At 36.8% G+C, this 15,308-nt stretch overlaps 1 protein-coding gene across 1 annotated transcript in view; it reads left to right on the forward strand.

Annotated features, from left to right (window-relative positions):
- The window catches only part of Lrp1b (LDL receptor related protein 1B), a 2,073,786-nt gene that overhangs the window by 1,787,779 nt on the left and 270,699 nt on the right, over window positions 1-15,308 (forward strand). The window contains exons 57-58 of the mRNA XM_055599725.1: window positions 8,076-8,198; window positions 10,101-10,282. Coding sequence (XP_055455700.1) covers window positions 8,076-8,198; window positions 10,101-10,282 — 305 coding nt within the window. The remainder of the gene's footprint in view (window positions 1-8,075; window positions 8,199-10,100; window positions 10,283-15,308) is intronic.

Here is a 15,308-nt window from a genome sequence, read left to right on the forward strand (position 1 = left end):
TTTTTTTTTTTTTTTTTTTTTTTTTTTTTTTTTTTTTTTTTTACAAATAATTTAATCTTTTCTTTATACTGTGCTAGGTGACTTTATAGAGAAAACATTAAATATCCTTTTTAAAAACTCTGTTGAGCCACAGAATTGGATATGTAGCCACCATTTCAGAAACAACTTGCTTCATTTTCTCAAGCTTTGTAGCTCAAGACACTCAAACAATACGTTTTTTTGTTGTTGTCTTTCATGGATAGTATGTTTTTAGACTGTTTCTAATAGAGCAGGTTTTCCTCTATAAAACATTATAACTATGTTAAATAGTTATAATGAAGCACTTCAGTATAGTCCTGTCTCCTGTTGGCATTTACATTATTGCCAGTCATGAACACCTGAGTAGAAGACATGGGTGTATTCAAAGTTCACAATTACACTGTTTCTCTGTGGAAACTATTTATTAATGGTGATCACTGAGTGAGGAAGCAGGCCAGAAAAACTAAAAGAAAGCTTTGCATTGGCCTCACCTGGGGGTTTCTTGAAATATATAATTTTTGTTGAGCATCATAATGCCATTATTACATTATAAAATTTTAAGTGTTCCTGAGAGAATAATCATTTTTCTCTCTTTGGACGTAGTATTTAAAGATAAAGAAAAAAGTGAGAAGTAATTTTCTCTTGATATGTTGTCTCTACCCAAATAAATAAAAATACAGCATCTTAAAATTAGTTCTTGTATTTTTTTTCTATACCTGATTAGGAAAGTTACATTTTCTAGTGTTTTGAATTTTACTATTTTGATTGTAGTCAATAATAATCTGATATAATTGGGTAGAATTTTTATTAGTATATATGTACATTTATATGTATACACATACACGCACTGTAAAATATGATTATTGTAGGCAAAATATAGTTTAAATTCTTATACCACATTTAGAAAATGTACTTTAACAATATGTATCGTTATAATGAAAATTAGTCTAGTAACTTTTCAATATGTTATATAATTCAATTCTAACAGTGCCTTTATCCCAGCAAAATTTTATAGGGAAACAACACAAAATTTTCTAAATTAATAGTCTTGAACCAAAGGACACAAATCTTCACCTAAAGGAAAATAGGAATTTGCCTAAACTAATTTTCAGCTTGGAAGTCATAGGGATGACGATAGTTTTCAAACCTGATTTTGGAAACACCCTTGGATGTTTTAATGTACTTTATATATGATTCCACAGAGAGAGCACTGCTCTGTCTTTCTGTGGGCATGAAGGGACAACTGAAAAAAAAAAAAGTACCTTGGTTGAATTGGAAAAGCTTCAATTCCTCTATGTTAGCAGCTTTAATTTATTATACTGGGATTGCTAAATTTGGATTTGAATTGTCATTATATAAATGAATTACTCTTAAGAAAGTAGAGGACAATGACTAAAGAATTTCAGATAATTGCTTGCTAAAGTTAGAGACAGACTTATGTTCTCCTTACAAAGCTTTCCATTTAACCATCTGAATTGTCAAACCATCAGAATTCCTAGCCATAAGCATTATTCCTCTGAAAAGAAAAAAAAAACATTTGAATAAATAGAAGTTGCAGATTACTGATATGAATTTATTAACCTGTCTAAGAAGTAGTCTGGAGAACATGACAGTGATATTTTAGGATTTTGACTTTTGTAGTCACTTCAGATATACACAGTGAGTTTAATTTATACTTTCTCTAGTTCTTAACATGTGCTCGAATAATGAATGTTCATTCCTAATTTTGGTTTTTATACTCATTCATAATTAGCAGTGTCAATAAGAATGGACTTATTTTTATTCCTTTGAGCTGAGTAAAGACTTCAAAGGAGTAATTTATTACAACCGCATATTGCTTAGTTATGACCAATGATATGTGATTATGTGGGGATAGGCCATCTGTCTTAGGATTTCTAATGCTATGAAGCAATATATACACAGCAACTATTTTTTAATTTTTTTTCCAAAGCAGGATTTCTCTGTGTAGCCATGGCTGTCCTGCACTTGCTTTATAGACCAGGCTGGCCTTGAACTCACTGCCTGTACCTTTCTGAGCGCCAGGATTATAGGCATGTGCCATTGTAACCATAGCAACTTTTATTTTATTTTATTTTATTGCTCAGATTTCTTTTTATTCAGTTTACATCCCTATCGTAGCCTCCTCCATCCTCTCCTGGGTCCACCTTACCTCTTCCCTTTTTCCCCTCTTCCCTACTGCTCAAACAAGGGGAGTCTCCCTCCCCCAGTCAAGTTGCCTCAGGACTCAGAGCATCCTCTTTCACTGATGACTGGAAAGGCAGCCCTGTCAGAGAGAAGTGATAGATAAACAGGCAACAGAGTCCAGACAGAGCCAGCCCCTGCTGCCCTTCCTAGAAAATCTACATGAAAGCTGAGCTGCTCATCTGCTACACATGTGTAAGGGGCCTAGGTCCAGTTCATGCATGGTCCTTCACTTTTTGTATGCCCACCTTGGGCCCAGGATGGTTGACTCTGTTGGTTTTCTTACAGAGTTCTTGTCCCCTCTGCGTCCTTCTATCCTTCTTCCCACTTTTCCACAAGTCTCCCCAAGCTCCAACTAATATTTGGCTATGAGTCGGAGCATGTTTTCATCCACTGCTGGCTGGAGCCTCTCAGGGGACAACTATGCTAGGCTCTTATCTACAAGCACAGTGCCAGGGGTTGGTTCTCTCTCATGGTGTGGGCCTCAGGTTGGGTGAGGCAGTGGTTCAACATCCCCTCAGTTTCTGTTCTAACTTTAACCCTACAATCTTGTAGGCAGGGTAAAATGTTGGGTCAAAGTTTTTTGTTTTTTTTTTTTTTTTTTCATGGTTTGGTGTTCCTCTCCCTTTGCTAAGTGGGAAATAGTAAGAGCTGGAGGGGACAGGAACTCCACAAGGAGAGCAACAGAACAAGATAATTTGAACACAGGGAACTTCCCAGAAAATCATACTCCAACCAAGGACTATTCGTGGAGATGACCTGGAACCCCTGCACAGGTGTAGCCCATGGCAGTTCAGTGTCCAAGTGGGTTACATAGTAATGGGAAGAGGGACTGCCTCTGACATCATCTGATTGGCCTGCTCGTTGATCACTTCCCCCTGAGGGGAGAACAGCCTTACCAGGCCACAGTAGAGGACAATGCAGCCACTTTTGATGAGAACTGATAGACTAAGATCAGAAAGAAGAGGAGAACCTCCCCTATCAGTGGACTTGGGGAGTGACATGCATGCAGAAAGGGGAGGGAGGGTGGGATTGGGAGGGGAGGAGGGAGGGGCTTATGGGGGGATACAAAATGAATAAAGTGTAATTAATAAAAAATTAAAAAAAAAGAAGTCCTTTTTGGCTAGGAGGTAGCCTCTTCAGTCTCCATGACCCTCTCTACTAGGTATCTTAGCTAGAGTCACCCATATCCTTTCAAGTGCCTACCCTGTCGTTGGTCTCCAGCTTGTCTCAGAGATGCCCCTGCCTGTGGTTTCTCTTCTCCTTCCAAGTCCTCTGACCATGCTCTCCCCACATGTGATCCCCATTCTCATTTCCCTCGTACTCCCTCTCCTAACTGTTCCATCTCTTCATCTACTTCTGCTATTTTGTTTCCCCTTCTGAGTGAGATTTAATGAAAAACATTTAATTGTGTCTGACTTACAGTTCAGAGGTTTAGTCCATTATCATCATGGCAAGAAGCACAGCAGCATGCAGGTAGACATGATACTAGAGACTGAGCTGAGAGTTCTACATCTTGATCCACAGGCAGCAGCAGGAGACTGTCTCACTAAGCATAGCATGAGCATATATGAGACCTCAAAGACTGCCTCCACAGTGATATACTTCCTCCACCAAAGTCACCCCTACTCCAGGAAGGCCACACATCCTAATAGTACAACTCCCTATGGGTCAGCCTTTCAAACACGTGAGTCTATGGTGGGCATTGCTACTCAAACCACCACATCATCATTCACAAAGTTCAAAGACAAAGTGAAAAAAAAGGTTGCTTGTGTTAATTTTCATGATGCATAAGAGTTGCAACTGTGGCATTTTTAATGTTATCATTAAAGTTTAGCCTGCCTGAAAAATAAATTGAAAGAAAACCACTTTTTCTTCATTTAATTTCCTGGATTATTTCTATTCACAATCCACTTTAATTTTCAGAAATCCTTAGAAAGAAGTAAAGTATGAATATTAATTATTTATCTTGGCTTGACTCTTATAAAGGACTATATGCATATTAGACACCATTATTACTATCAGATTCTGAACTTTTAGAGTAAATATGGAAACTAAAGTCAGACTTTGGAATTATCAGTCTTGTTAATGCTGCTGCTCCAAAGCAAAGCCAAACTATCAAAATTGCTATATCTTCCTGGAGGGGCAGGGCTTGAACATAAGACTCATATAAACTGATATGTACCAACTTTAGGGTGAATGCTGATGAACTTAAGCTCTGTATAGATAACGGTAATGACACCAGGGGCTTTGTCAAGTATCTATAGTCTCAGCTATCTTCTAATTTAAAATGATTTGTATGTGAGCACAGTTTTCTGGCCTTTGAATGAAAGAAGCAGTTCACATTCTGACCCATGTTTTCTTAGTCCACCGTAATTAGATGACCCTTAGCAAGAGTTCAGATTTAAACTAACTCTTGAGAAATCATTTCAACAAATTAGGAGTTTAGAAGATGGCCAGATCTTGATAATACAATGCTCAAATAAAACCAAACTGCAGCATACTCGAATCAAATATCTGGGACACTCAAAAAAAAGTGATATCTGAGTTTATTTTGTTTTCTTTTTTGTCACAAAATTTATACTCATGGCTCTGTCGCGAGGCTTTTCATCCCTTTCCCGTATTGTGAAATAAACATCCAGTTCTTCTGATCAAATGCTAATGTAAGGCTACAACTTTTCATTCTAACCTCTTACTATCTTGAATAAGCGGGTACTTGATATATGAAATGCTATTCCCCTATCTTTTCTTACTATTCAGCTGGTCATCTGATATGCGGCTTAGAGCCTTAAGAATGCTCCATCTCTCCAAGTTAGACACATATTCTTTTCTAGTCCTCTGCACAAAATGATATGACAACATCATATTTCTATTTAATATTAACTTTCCTATTAAAGACACATCTCTTTAAGATTGTGGCATCATCTACTTCAAATATTCATGTGCAGATGCTTGTTTCTCCTTTAAAATTATAGTCTCTCACAGAGTTTGAGAAGAATTTCTATTAAAAACATGGCTGCAAGAATTCTGAGACATTCATGAGGAGTGGAAGAATGAAAGCAGTGGTGGAGTGAAAGGGTGACTTGTGCTAGTCTTTATGTGACTTTTTTATTCTGAGCTTTTCTGTGAAGGTAATAACAGCCCCATTTAACCACAGCAGGAGACTTGAATGAAACCCCAGGGAAACCCAAATTTCTTTTCTGTACTGGGCAATAGCAAATGTCTCCCACCACAGCCAGTGCTTGTATTACATGTGTTGGCTTCGCACTAATTTCCAGCTAGACAAAGCTCCACAGTGAGATACATTTGAGGGCAGAGCTGCCAATATGCCACCAGTTTTCCATGGGCATCAAGAGTGAGGTCATAGCTGATTCTTTTTTTTTATTAATTACACTTTATTCATTCTGTATCCCCTCATAAGCCCCTCCTTCCTCCCCTCCCGGCCCCACTCTCCCTCCTGTTTCTGCATGCATGCCCCTTCCCAAGTCCACTGATAGGGGAGGTCCTATCCTTCCTTCTGATCTTAGTCTATCAGATCACATCATGAGTAGCTGCTTTGTCTTCCTCTGTGTCCTGGTAAGGCTGCTCCCCCCTCAGGGGGAGGTGATCAAAGAGCAGGCCAATCAGATTATGTCAGAGGCAGTCCCTCTCCCCATTACTATATAACCCACTTGGACACTGAACTGCCATGGGCTACATCTGTGCAGGGGTTCTAGGTTATCTCCATACCTGGTACTTGGTTAGAGTATGAGTCTCTGGGAAGACCCCTGTGTTCAAATTTTCTGACAGGTCTGAGTTAAAAAGTAAACAGTTGTGCTTCTTTTGATGACTCACATATAGGGTTGCAATTCTTTTATTTTAATTTATTTTATCCTATTGGATTCAATTTAATTTAATTTTAAAGTAAGCAAACAAATGAGGACATTTTGTACATATTTTGTTCTAATTTACATCCTTCTCCTAATTTTCTCCCGTTGCCCTGTTTTGTTGCTATTCCATTCCTGTCTTACTAGGTCTTATACTTTTAGTTAGAATAATACATAAAAGGAGAGAGTTCCAGGATCAGAAAAATGAGGCTGGAATGAGATTACTGTTTAAAATATACTTTCTTAGTAGAGAGTTGCAAAGCCTGGACAGCCATGACATAGCCATGAAATAGGAGAACATTATAAGAGATAATTACTATGTACAGCATGATGAGAACTCAGAAAGAATGGACGGGCTCATCAGTTTTGGAGAAAAATATACATTTTTTGATTCTTCCAGGTCTTTAGGTGTGGGATTAGGGTTAGGGTTAGTGGTAGAATGGCCCACAACTTTTACGTGCTCACTAAAGTAAATAAAGGAGTTGTCTTCCTCAAGTCCTCATCAGTTTTTGTTGTTATGCTTCTTTTTATTTTTTATTTATTTTCAATTTACATTTCTTTCCATGTAATATATTTTGACCATATTCTGTCCTCTCCTCCAAATCATCACAGATCTCTTCCATCTTTTTAGAAACCTAACCTTATGTTCTGTCTCTTTCTCTAGAAACAAACAAACAAGGAAACAAATAAATAAATCAAAATAAACCAAAACTAACCAACCCAATAAACAAGCAAATAAAATAAAATAAAATAAAATAAAATAAAATAAAATAAAATAAAATGAAATAAAATAAAATAAAATAAAATATAAAATAATGTTGGGACTTGCAGCAAAGCATGGGACAGAGCTTCAGGTTCTTCTTGAAGCCTTGGGGAAAGATAGAAGGACCTGAAGAACAAGAACCTCGCAGGAGGACCAACAGAGACAATTAGCCCAAACCCATAGGGGCTTAAAGAGACTGAGACATCAACTAAGGAACATGCGTGGTTTGGACCTAGACCTCCTGCACATACGTGGGTCTCCTAGTGAGTTGGGGGGAAGGGCTTGTTTCCAACATGGACTCTATTATCTGCTTTTGGATCTCTTACCCCTGACAGGGATGCCTCGCTTGGCCTCAGAGATGAGGATATGCTCAGACTTGATATGAATTGATGTGCTGGGGAAAGTTGAGACAATGGCAGCCCCCACCCCCTTTTCTGGAGTAAAAGGGAGAGGGGAAGGGGACAGGAAGGGAAGTGGAAAGGGGACTGAGAAGAGGAAGGTTCCAGCCTTGAGATACAAAGTAAATAATCTGAAATAAAGAAAAATAACAATAATAACAACAAAAAATAAAAGTCAAACCAACCAACTAAACAAACATAAAACACAATAAGCCAAAAATTATCAAACCAATCAAAAATTATATAAAAAATGAAGTTCATTTTTGTTGGTCAAGTATTCCTGGCCATAGGGTCTTCCCTGGAACATGTTGATTAAGCCAAGAGATACAACATTGGAGAAAGCTGATTTTTTTTCCACTCCCAGCAGGTATCAGTTGCAGTAGCTCCTTGGTTGGGGCAGGGTTTATATTCACTTTCTATTCCCAATGTTGAAATTTGTCTGGTTTGTACCTGTGAAGGTCTTGTGCTTTTTTAATGTTATGGTTTCCTGTATCAATTTTAATAGTTTGGTCTTGTATTAAGACCTTTGAACCAATTTCAATAGAGTTTGGACAGAGGCACAGATCTAATATTTTGCAGTATTTCTTCACATTGTTTAATCTTTACTTAAATATAGTAAATAGTGGAAAACTTTTGTTACTTATTGGAATTTTAAATTCAAATGAATAATGTATCTGTTAAGGGTGTGGTCTGAAGAAAATGTAACTCTGTTCTTAAAATATTTGACACAAACGTGAGTTTATATACAAAGTTAAATGATTTCTCTGAATTATAAACATCAGAAATAATACTAATTGTTATTGAAAGTATGCTCCTTCTTACTTTTAGGGATTAAACAATGTTATTGCTATCGACTTTGATTATAGAGAACAATTCATATATTGGATTGATTCTAACAGACCCAATGGAAGTCGCATAAACAGAATGTGTCTGAATGGAAGTGACATCAAGGTAACTATACTGAATACTTTATTGGTATTATTGAATAGGATATGAAATCTTACTTGTTAGCAAAGTATTGCTTATAGAGCATATTAGCTTGGATTCAACTTTATGATTTCTCTAAGTAAATGAATATTTAAACTTATAAAATGAGGTATTTTATTTTCATATGCTATTTTAATATTATTTGTTGCAATTATGTAATAGTTGTAACTTTAACGAACAGTGGAGTATTGATTGAAGTTTTAGCACTGCTCAAATTTACTTAGTTGGAAATTGTTGAATGTACCTGTGTACAATTATGAATTTTTTATTTCCTTATAATTAAACACATGTTACATTCTAGATATGAGCTACTTATTAACACTTTAATGTTACCCTAAATTTTAAATTAAAAATATTAGCTTAGTGTGTATGCTGTAAGATGTATCATATAGAAGTCATTAAGGCTGTGAAAAATGGCTCAGCTGCAAAGAGTACTTGAGGCTCTTGCAGAGGCTCTTGCGAAAACCTTGAGAACCCAGTTTCAGTTTCCAGCACCCACAGAAGGTGGCTCGCAACTGCTTATAACTCTAGTTCCAAAGAACTCAAAGCGCCTTTCTGGCCTCTGTGGGCACCGAGCATACAATTGGTCATACACAAAGCCACAAGCAGGCGCTAAAACATACACATATAAATAAACAAATAAATACACAAACAAATAAATAAATAATACTTTTTAAAAGACTACACAAATCATATGACTGTAGGAGCAGATTGGCTTAGCAGAACAACTGATGTAGTTAAAAGAAAGAGCAGATTTTGTTCTATCATAAAATTTGAAAGTCTGAATAAAATCTACAAAGTTTGTATTGTTCAAACTCAGTTGTGTACTTTCTTGTAAGAACAGTTTTAGTAATGGTCACGTTTATATTTTGAAGACAGCTGAGCTTTTAAAGTGTTATCTCTGTCACCTTCCAACACCTTTCTATTGTTACTTTAAACTACGGTACACTGTGAGTTCAAAAATAGCATCTTTCTTTCTCCAGGTTTACCAGTTCATTGTTGTTCATTGAAACCATCAGCAATGTCAAATTTCAATTTTAGAATTTGTAAAAAGAAAAGAAACAAATTTGTCTTGCAGTCAAAACACCAGGAGAGTATCGTGGCTACTTCAAATTCCCCTGCTTCTCTATGTCATTACCATTGATTGTTTAGAGAAAGAATGATTTCAAAGTTAATTAAATTTTTGGCTTGGGTTGTGTAAACATTGGCTTATATACTCCTCCAAGATTCAACTTCCTTTCTTTCATGTAGTGCTAAAAGTACTAAGAATTCAAATACATAGTATATGTTGCAATAATCATTTATACATGTTATACATAAAACCTATTTTTTTACACATAAGCAAGCACCTTAAGTATGACATGGGTTGAATTTAGTAGCAAAACCCCTTTATTTTTACTTGGCTTTGTACAAACACAGTGCACACTCCTGTCTTTTACTGTGCTGTAGCATAGGGCAAGAGAATTTGTGAGAAAAGGAAAAATATTACTAAAGCCATGACTACTTCTGTTAAAGAAAATATTAATAACTGTTTGTATGCCAATGTGATAGATAGTTATTCCCAAAGTTTGAGAAAGTGAACAGATAAACTCTAATGGAATGAGGTCATTAACTGTGCATCTACTTACTATCTTTTAATTTGCATTATTTTTATAAACATATGTAACTTCTAGAATTCTACATACAAATTGGATAACTTCTTTTCACAATAAATAATGTGTTGTGGTAAATTGTTTTCTTCTTTATCTAAATTTAATTTCTTCAGTTTAAATAGAATTCTGTATCTCAATAAAAAATCAAGAAACAGTTGCTTGATACTTATTGAAGCCATTTATACTGTTAACTTTCTAAATTCTTTTTTGTTAGGTAGTGCATAACACTGCTGTCCCCAATGCACTTGCTGTGGATTGGATTGGAAAAAACCTCTATTGGTCTGACACAGAGAAAAGGATAATTGAAGTATCCAAACTCAATGGCTTGTACCCTACTGTACTTGTTAGCAAAAGGCTGAAGTTTCCCAGGGACCTGTCTTTAGATCCACGAGCCGGGTTTGTAACACTGTTAAAAATCATAAAGCTTTAGACTATACCAATTACAGCAATTCTTCAGCTTAGTAACAAAACTTAAAGTTATATACATACATACAAACATATATATATATGTGTGTGTGTGTGTGTTTGTGTGTGTATAGACTTTTTTAAATAATCAAGCCCATTAAGCATCGCCATGGCAGTTAAAGTGATGAACTTAAAAGCTATTTTATTTTTTTGAATTTTATTTTTTTCTTATCAGTTATATTTTATTAACTCTGTATCGCAGCCGTGTCCCGATCCCTCATTCCCTCCCAGTCCCTCCCTCCCTCCCTCATCTCCACCATGCCCCTTTCCAAGTCCACTGATAGGGGGGACCTCCTCCCCATTCATCTGATCCTGTTTTATCAGGTATCTTCAGGACTGGCTGCAAAGCTCTCCTCTGTGGCTTAACAGGACTGCTCCTCCCTTGAGGGGTGGGGAGGCCAAAGAGCCAGTCACTGAGTTCCTGTTAGAAATAGTCCTTGTTCCCCTCACTATGGGAAACCAATTGGTTACTGAGCTACAACAGGCTACATGTGAGCAGAGGTTCTAGGTTATAGCCATACATGGTTCTTGGTTGAATGTCAGTCTCAGAAAAGACCCTGTGCCCAGATATATTTGGTCCTTGTGGAGCTCCTATCCTTTCCTCATCAGACTAACTCCCCTTCTTTCTTATGATTCCCTGTACTCTGCCAAAGGTTTGGTCATGGGTCTTTGCTTTGAAAACACTGCTAGTTAGAGTCTTTCAAATGCGCTCAGTAGACTCCTGTCATACGTTCAATGCACAGCCCATCTGTCTTTCTAAATGAGGATTGATCATCTTACCCCATGTCCACTCTCTTGATTATCTTTTTTAGGTGTGCAGATTTCATTATGTTTATCACATCTTATAGGTCTATATAAGTGAGTATATACCGTGTTTGTCTTTCTCCTTCTGGGATATTTCACTCAGGATGATCTTTTCTAGATCCCACCATTTTTTTTGCCAGCAAATTTCATGATTTCCTCCTTTTTGATTGCTGAGTAGTATTCCACTGTGTAAAAATACCACAATTTCTGTACCCATTCCTCCATTGATGGACATCTGGGTTGTTTCCAGGTTGTAGCTATTAGAAATAAAGCTGCTATAAACATGGTTGAGCAAATATCCCTTTTGTGTACTTGAGCAAATTTTGGGTATATACCTAGCAGTGGTATATACCCACTGGGTATATACCTGGGTCTTGAGGAAGCACTATTCCTAATTGTCTTAGAAAGCGCCAGATAGATTTCCAGAGTGGTTGTACCAGTTTACATTCCACCAGCAGTGGAAGAGGGTTCCCCTTTCTCCACAACCTCTCCAGCATGTGTTGTCCCTTGAGTTTTTCATCTTGGCCATTCTGATGGGTATAAGGTGATATCTCAGGGTCGTTTTGATTTGCATTTCCCTGATGGCTAATGAGGATGAGCATTTCTTTAAGTGTTTCTCTGCCATTCGATATTCCTCTGTCGAGAATTCTCTGTTTAGCTCTGTTCCCCATTTTTTAATTGGATTACTTGGTTTGCTGCTTTTCAGCTTCTTTAGTTCTTTGTATATACTGGATATTAGTCCTCTGTCAGATAAAGGGTTAGTGAAGATTCTTTCCCAATCTGTAGGCAGTCGTTTTGTTTTGATGACAATGTCCTTTGCTTTACAGAAGCTTTTCAGTTTCATGAGGTCCCATTTATTGATTGTTGCTCTTAGAGGCTGTGCTGTTGGTGTTCTGTTCAGGAAGTTGTCTCCTGTGCCAATGAGTTCTGGGCTGTTCCCCACGTTTTCTTCTAACAGATTTAGAGTATCTGGTTTTATGTTGAGGTCTTTGATCTACTTGGACTTTAGTTTTGTGCAGGGTGATAAATATGGATCTATTTTCATTTTTTCTGCATGTGGACATCCAGTTGGACCAGCACCATTTGTTGAAGATGCTGTCTTTTTTCCATTGAATGGTTTTGGCTTCTTTGTCAAAAATCGAGTATTCATAGGTGTGTGGGTTTATTTCTGGGTCTTCTATGTGGTTCCATTGATCCTCCTTTCTGTTTTTATGCCAATACCATGCAGTTTTTATTACTATTGCTCTGTAGTACAACTTGAGATCAGGGATGGAGATAACTCCAGATGATCTGTTGTTGTACAGGATTGTTTTGGAGATTCTGGGTTTTTTTTGTTTCTCCATATGAAGCTGAGAATCTTTCTTTCAAGGTCTGTAAAGAATTGAGTTGGTATTTTGATGGGAATTGCATTGAATCTGTAGATTGCTTTTGGCAGGATGGCCATTTTCACAATGTTAATCCTACCAATCCATGAGCACAGGAGATCTTTCCATCTTCTGAGATCTTCAATTTCTTTCTTCAGAGACTTGAAGTTTTTCTCAAACAGGTCTTTCACTTGCTTGGTTAGTGTCACCCCAAGGTACGTTATGTTATTAGTGGCTATTGTGAAGGGTGTTGTTTCCCTAATTTCTTTCTCGGCCCTTTTGTCTTTGGTATACAGGAGGGCTTCTGATTTTTTTGAGTTGATTTTGTATCCTGCTACTTTGCTGATGGTGTTTATCAGCTGGAGGAGTACTCTGGTTGACTTTTTGGGGTCGCTCATATATACTATCATATCATCTGCAAATAGTGACACTTTGACCTCTTCCTTTCCTATTTGTATCCCCTTGATCTCCTTTAGTTGTCTTATTGCTCTGGCTAGGACTTCAAGTACTATGTTGAAGAGGTATGGAGAGAGTGGGCAGCCTTGTCTTGTCCCTGATTTCAGTGGGATTGATTTAAGTTTCTCTCCATTGAGTTTGATGTTGGCTATAGGCTTGCTGTATATTGCCTTTACTATGCTTAGATATGTGCCTTGTATTCCTGTTCTCTCCAAGACTTTAAACATGAATGGGTGTTGGATTTTGTTAAATGCTTTTTCAGCATCTAAGGAGATGATCATGTGGTTTTTCTCCTTCATTTTGTTTATGTGATGGATTACATTGATGGATTTCCGTATGTTGAACCACCCTTGCATGCTGGGGATGAAGCCTACTTGGTCATGGTGGATGATATCTTTGATGTGTTCTTGGATTCGGTTTGCAAGTATTTTATTGAGTATTTTTGCGTCAATGTTCATAAGAGAGATAGGTCTGAAGTTCTCTTTTTTTGTTGGGTCTTTGTGTGGTTTAGGTATCAGGGTGACTGTTGCTTCATAGAATGAGTTTGGCAATGTACCTTCTGTTTCTATTTTGTGGACTAGTTTGAGGAGAATTGGTGTGAGCACTTCTTTGAAGGTTTGGTAGAATTCCGCGCTGAAACCATCTGGCCCAGGGCTTTTTTTTGGAGGGGAGACTGTGAATGACTGCTTCAATTTCCTTGGGGGATATAGGGCTATTCAGTCTTTCTACCTGATCTTGACTTAATGTTGGAAGATGGAATCCATCAAGAAAATTGTCTATTTCATTTAGGTTTTCAAATTTTGTGGCATATAGGCTTTTATAGTATGACCTAATGATTGTTTGAATTTCCTCAGTGTCTGTAGTTATGTCACCCTTTTCATCTCTGATTTTGTTGATTTGGATAGATTCTCTCTGCTTTTTAGTTAGTTTGGCTAAGGATTTGTCTATATTGTTGATTTTCTCAAAGAACCAGCTTTTTGTTTCATTGATTCTTAAAAGCTATTTTAAAAATCTGCTTTCTATGCAATTGAACAAGATTTTTTTTTTCTAAAAGGTCAATGAAATTAATAAAAAAAAAGAGTTAACTGTTGTTGATGCCACATTCTCTGGGAAAAGGGAGACAGAAGACCCTAAAATGCCTTTTCCAGCTAACTTGGTCAAAGCTATAAAATGTATAAGTACAACACTTAAAACAAGAGATGTAATTGGTACCTATAGATAGTGAGGTCAAAATTTCAAAAGAAAAACTGAGTACCATGGGAAAGTTTAGTGTTGGAACAAGAGAATGAGGAACATATTGCAGACATTTTGACCAGAAGGTCACCCCCTTAATGTTTCAAAGCTGTATGATGCATGGTGAAAATCTATACATTATGACCATTTTAGCTCACTTTTGATTATGTTATTTTGGTAGGTGTAGAATGCACCACGTTCGATTTTTACACTATAATGTAGCATAATTACATGTTCAAAATTACTTCTGTTCAAATAACAAATTTAATGAAAACTGATTGTGTTAAAGTAGAGGAACCTGCAGGGGACTGGCATAGTGCTCTAAATTCACTCAGCAAAGTATGTTTTGCCAAGTAACCGCAGTGATACTTTAGCCGTCATTAGGCGTTGGTTATTGCCAATGTTGTCCATCTCTGTTTTAAGTCCCTCATGCTTATAAATGGAAATTTATTATGCCATAATATACCTTACAGCTTAATTTTGGCTAAACTGTACAGAATTAGCCAAGAATTGCATCGTGTTGCTGTTTCGAAGGGAGTGCACACCTTTCAACTTTTTACTATGTATTTACATAGTAATTTTATTATATTTTAAAGTATTTCTTTACCCTAGCAACATAATTTTCAAAGTAATCTTAACCAAACCATTATAAATAAATGTCCCTGGGAGTATTTAAGTCAATATTGGCCAGATACTCTCAATTTAACCCCACTTGCATTCATTCATAATTTTTTGGATAATTTGACTGTTTTGCCATTTTGTCAGGAACTATTTGACTCTCTCATTTGCTGTACTCTCATTTGCTTACCATCTCACACCAATCTGGCTTCTTGTTCCAAGCCATTGAGGATCCTTCCCTTCTAATGAAAATAAAACATTATCTGTTTATAAGCATAAACTGTAATTCAGAATTTCGTGTTTATGAAGGAAAGGCTACTCCTGGATTGGCAAAGGCTGATCAAGCTCTGGATTTTATTTCTTCCCAGATATAGTGATGACCCTATAAACTGAATTAAGCCTTCAGTTACCATCGACATAAACTCATCACTAAAAATGTCAATTAAAATAGTAAGGTATAAATTATGGTGGATGTTATAAAA

Source organism: Psammomys obesus, unplaced genomic scaffold, assembly GCF_907164565.1.
Source record: "Psammomys obesus unplaced genomic scaffold, mPsaObe1.curated_primary_1811, whole genome shotgun sequence".
NCBI lineage: Eukaryota > Metazoa > Chordata > Mammalia > Rodentia > Muridae > Psammomys > Psammomys obesus.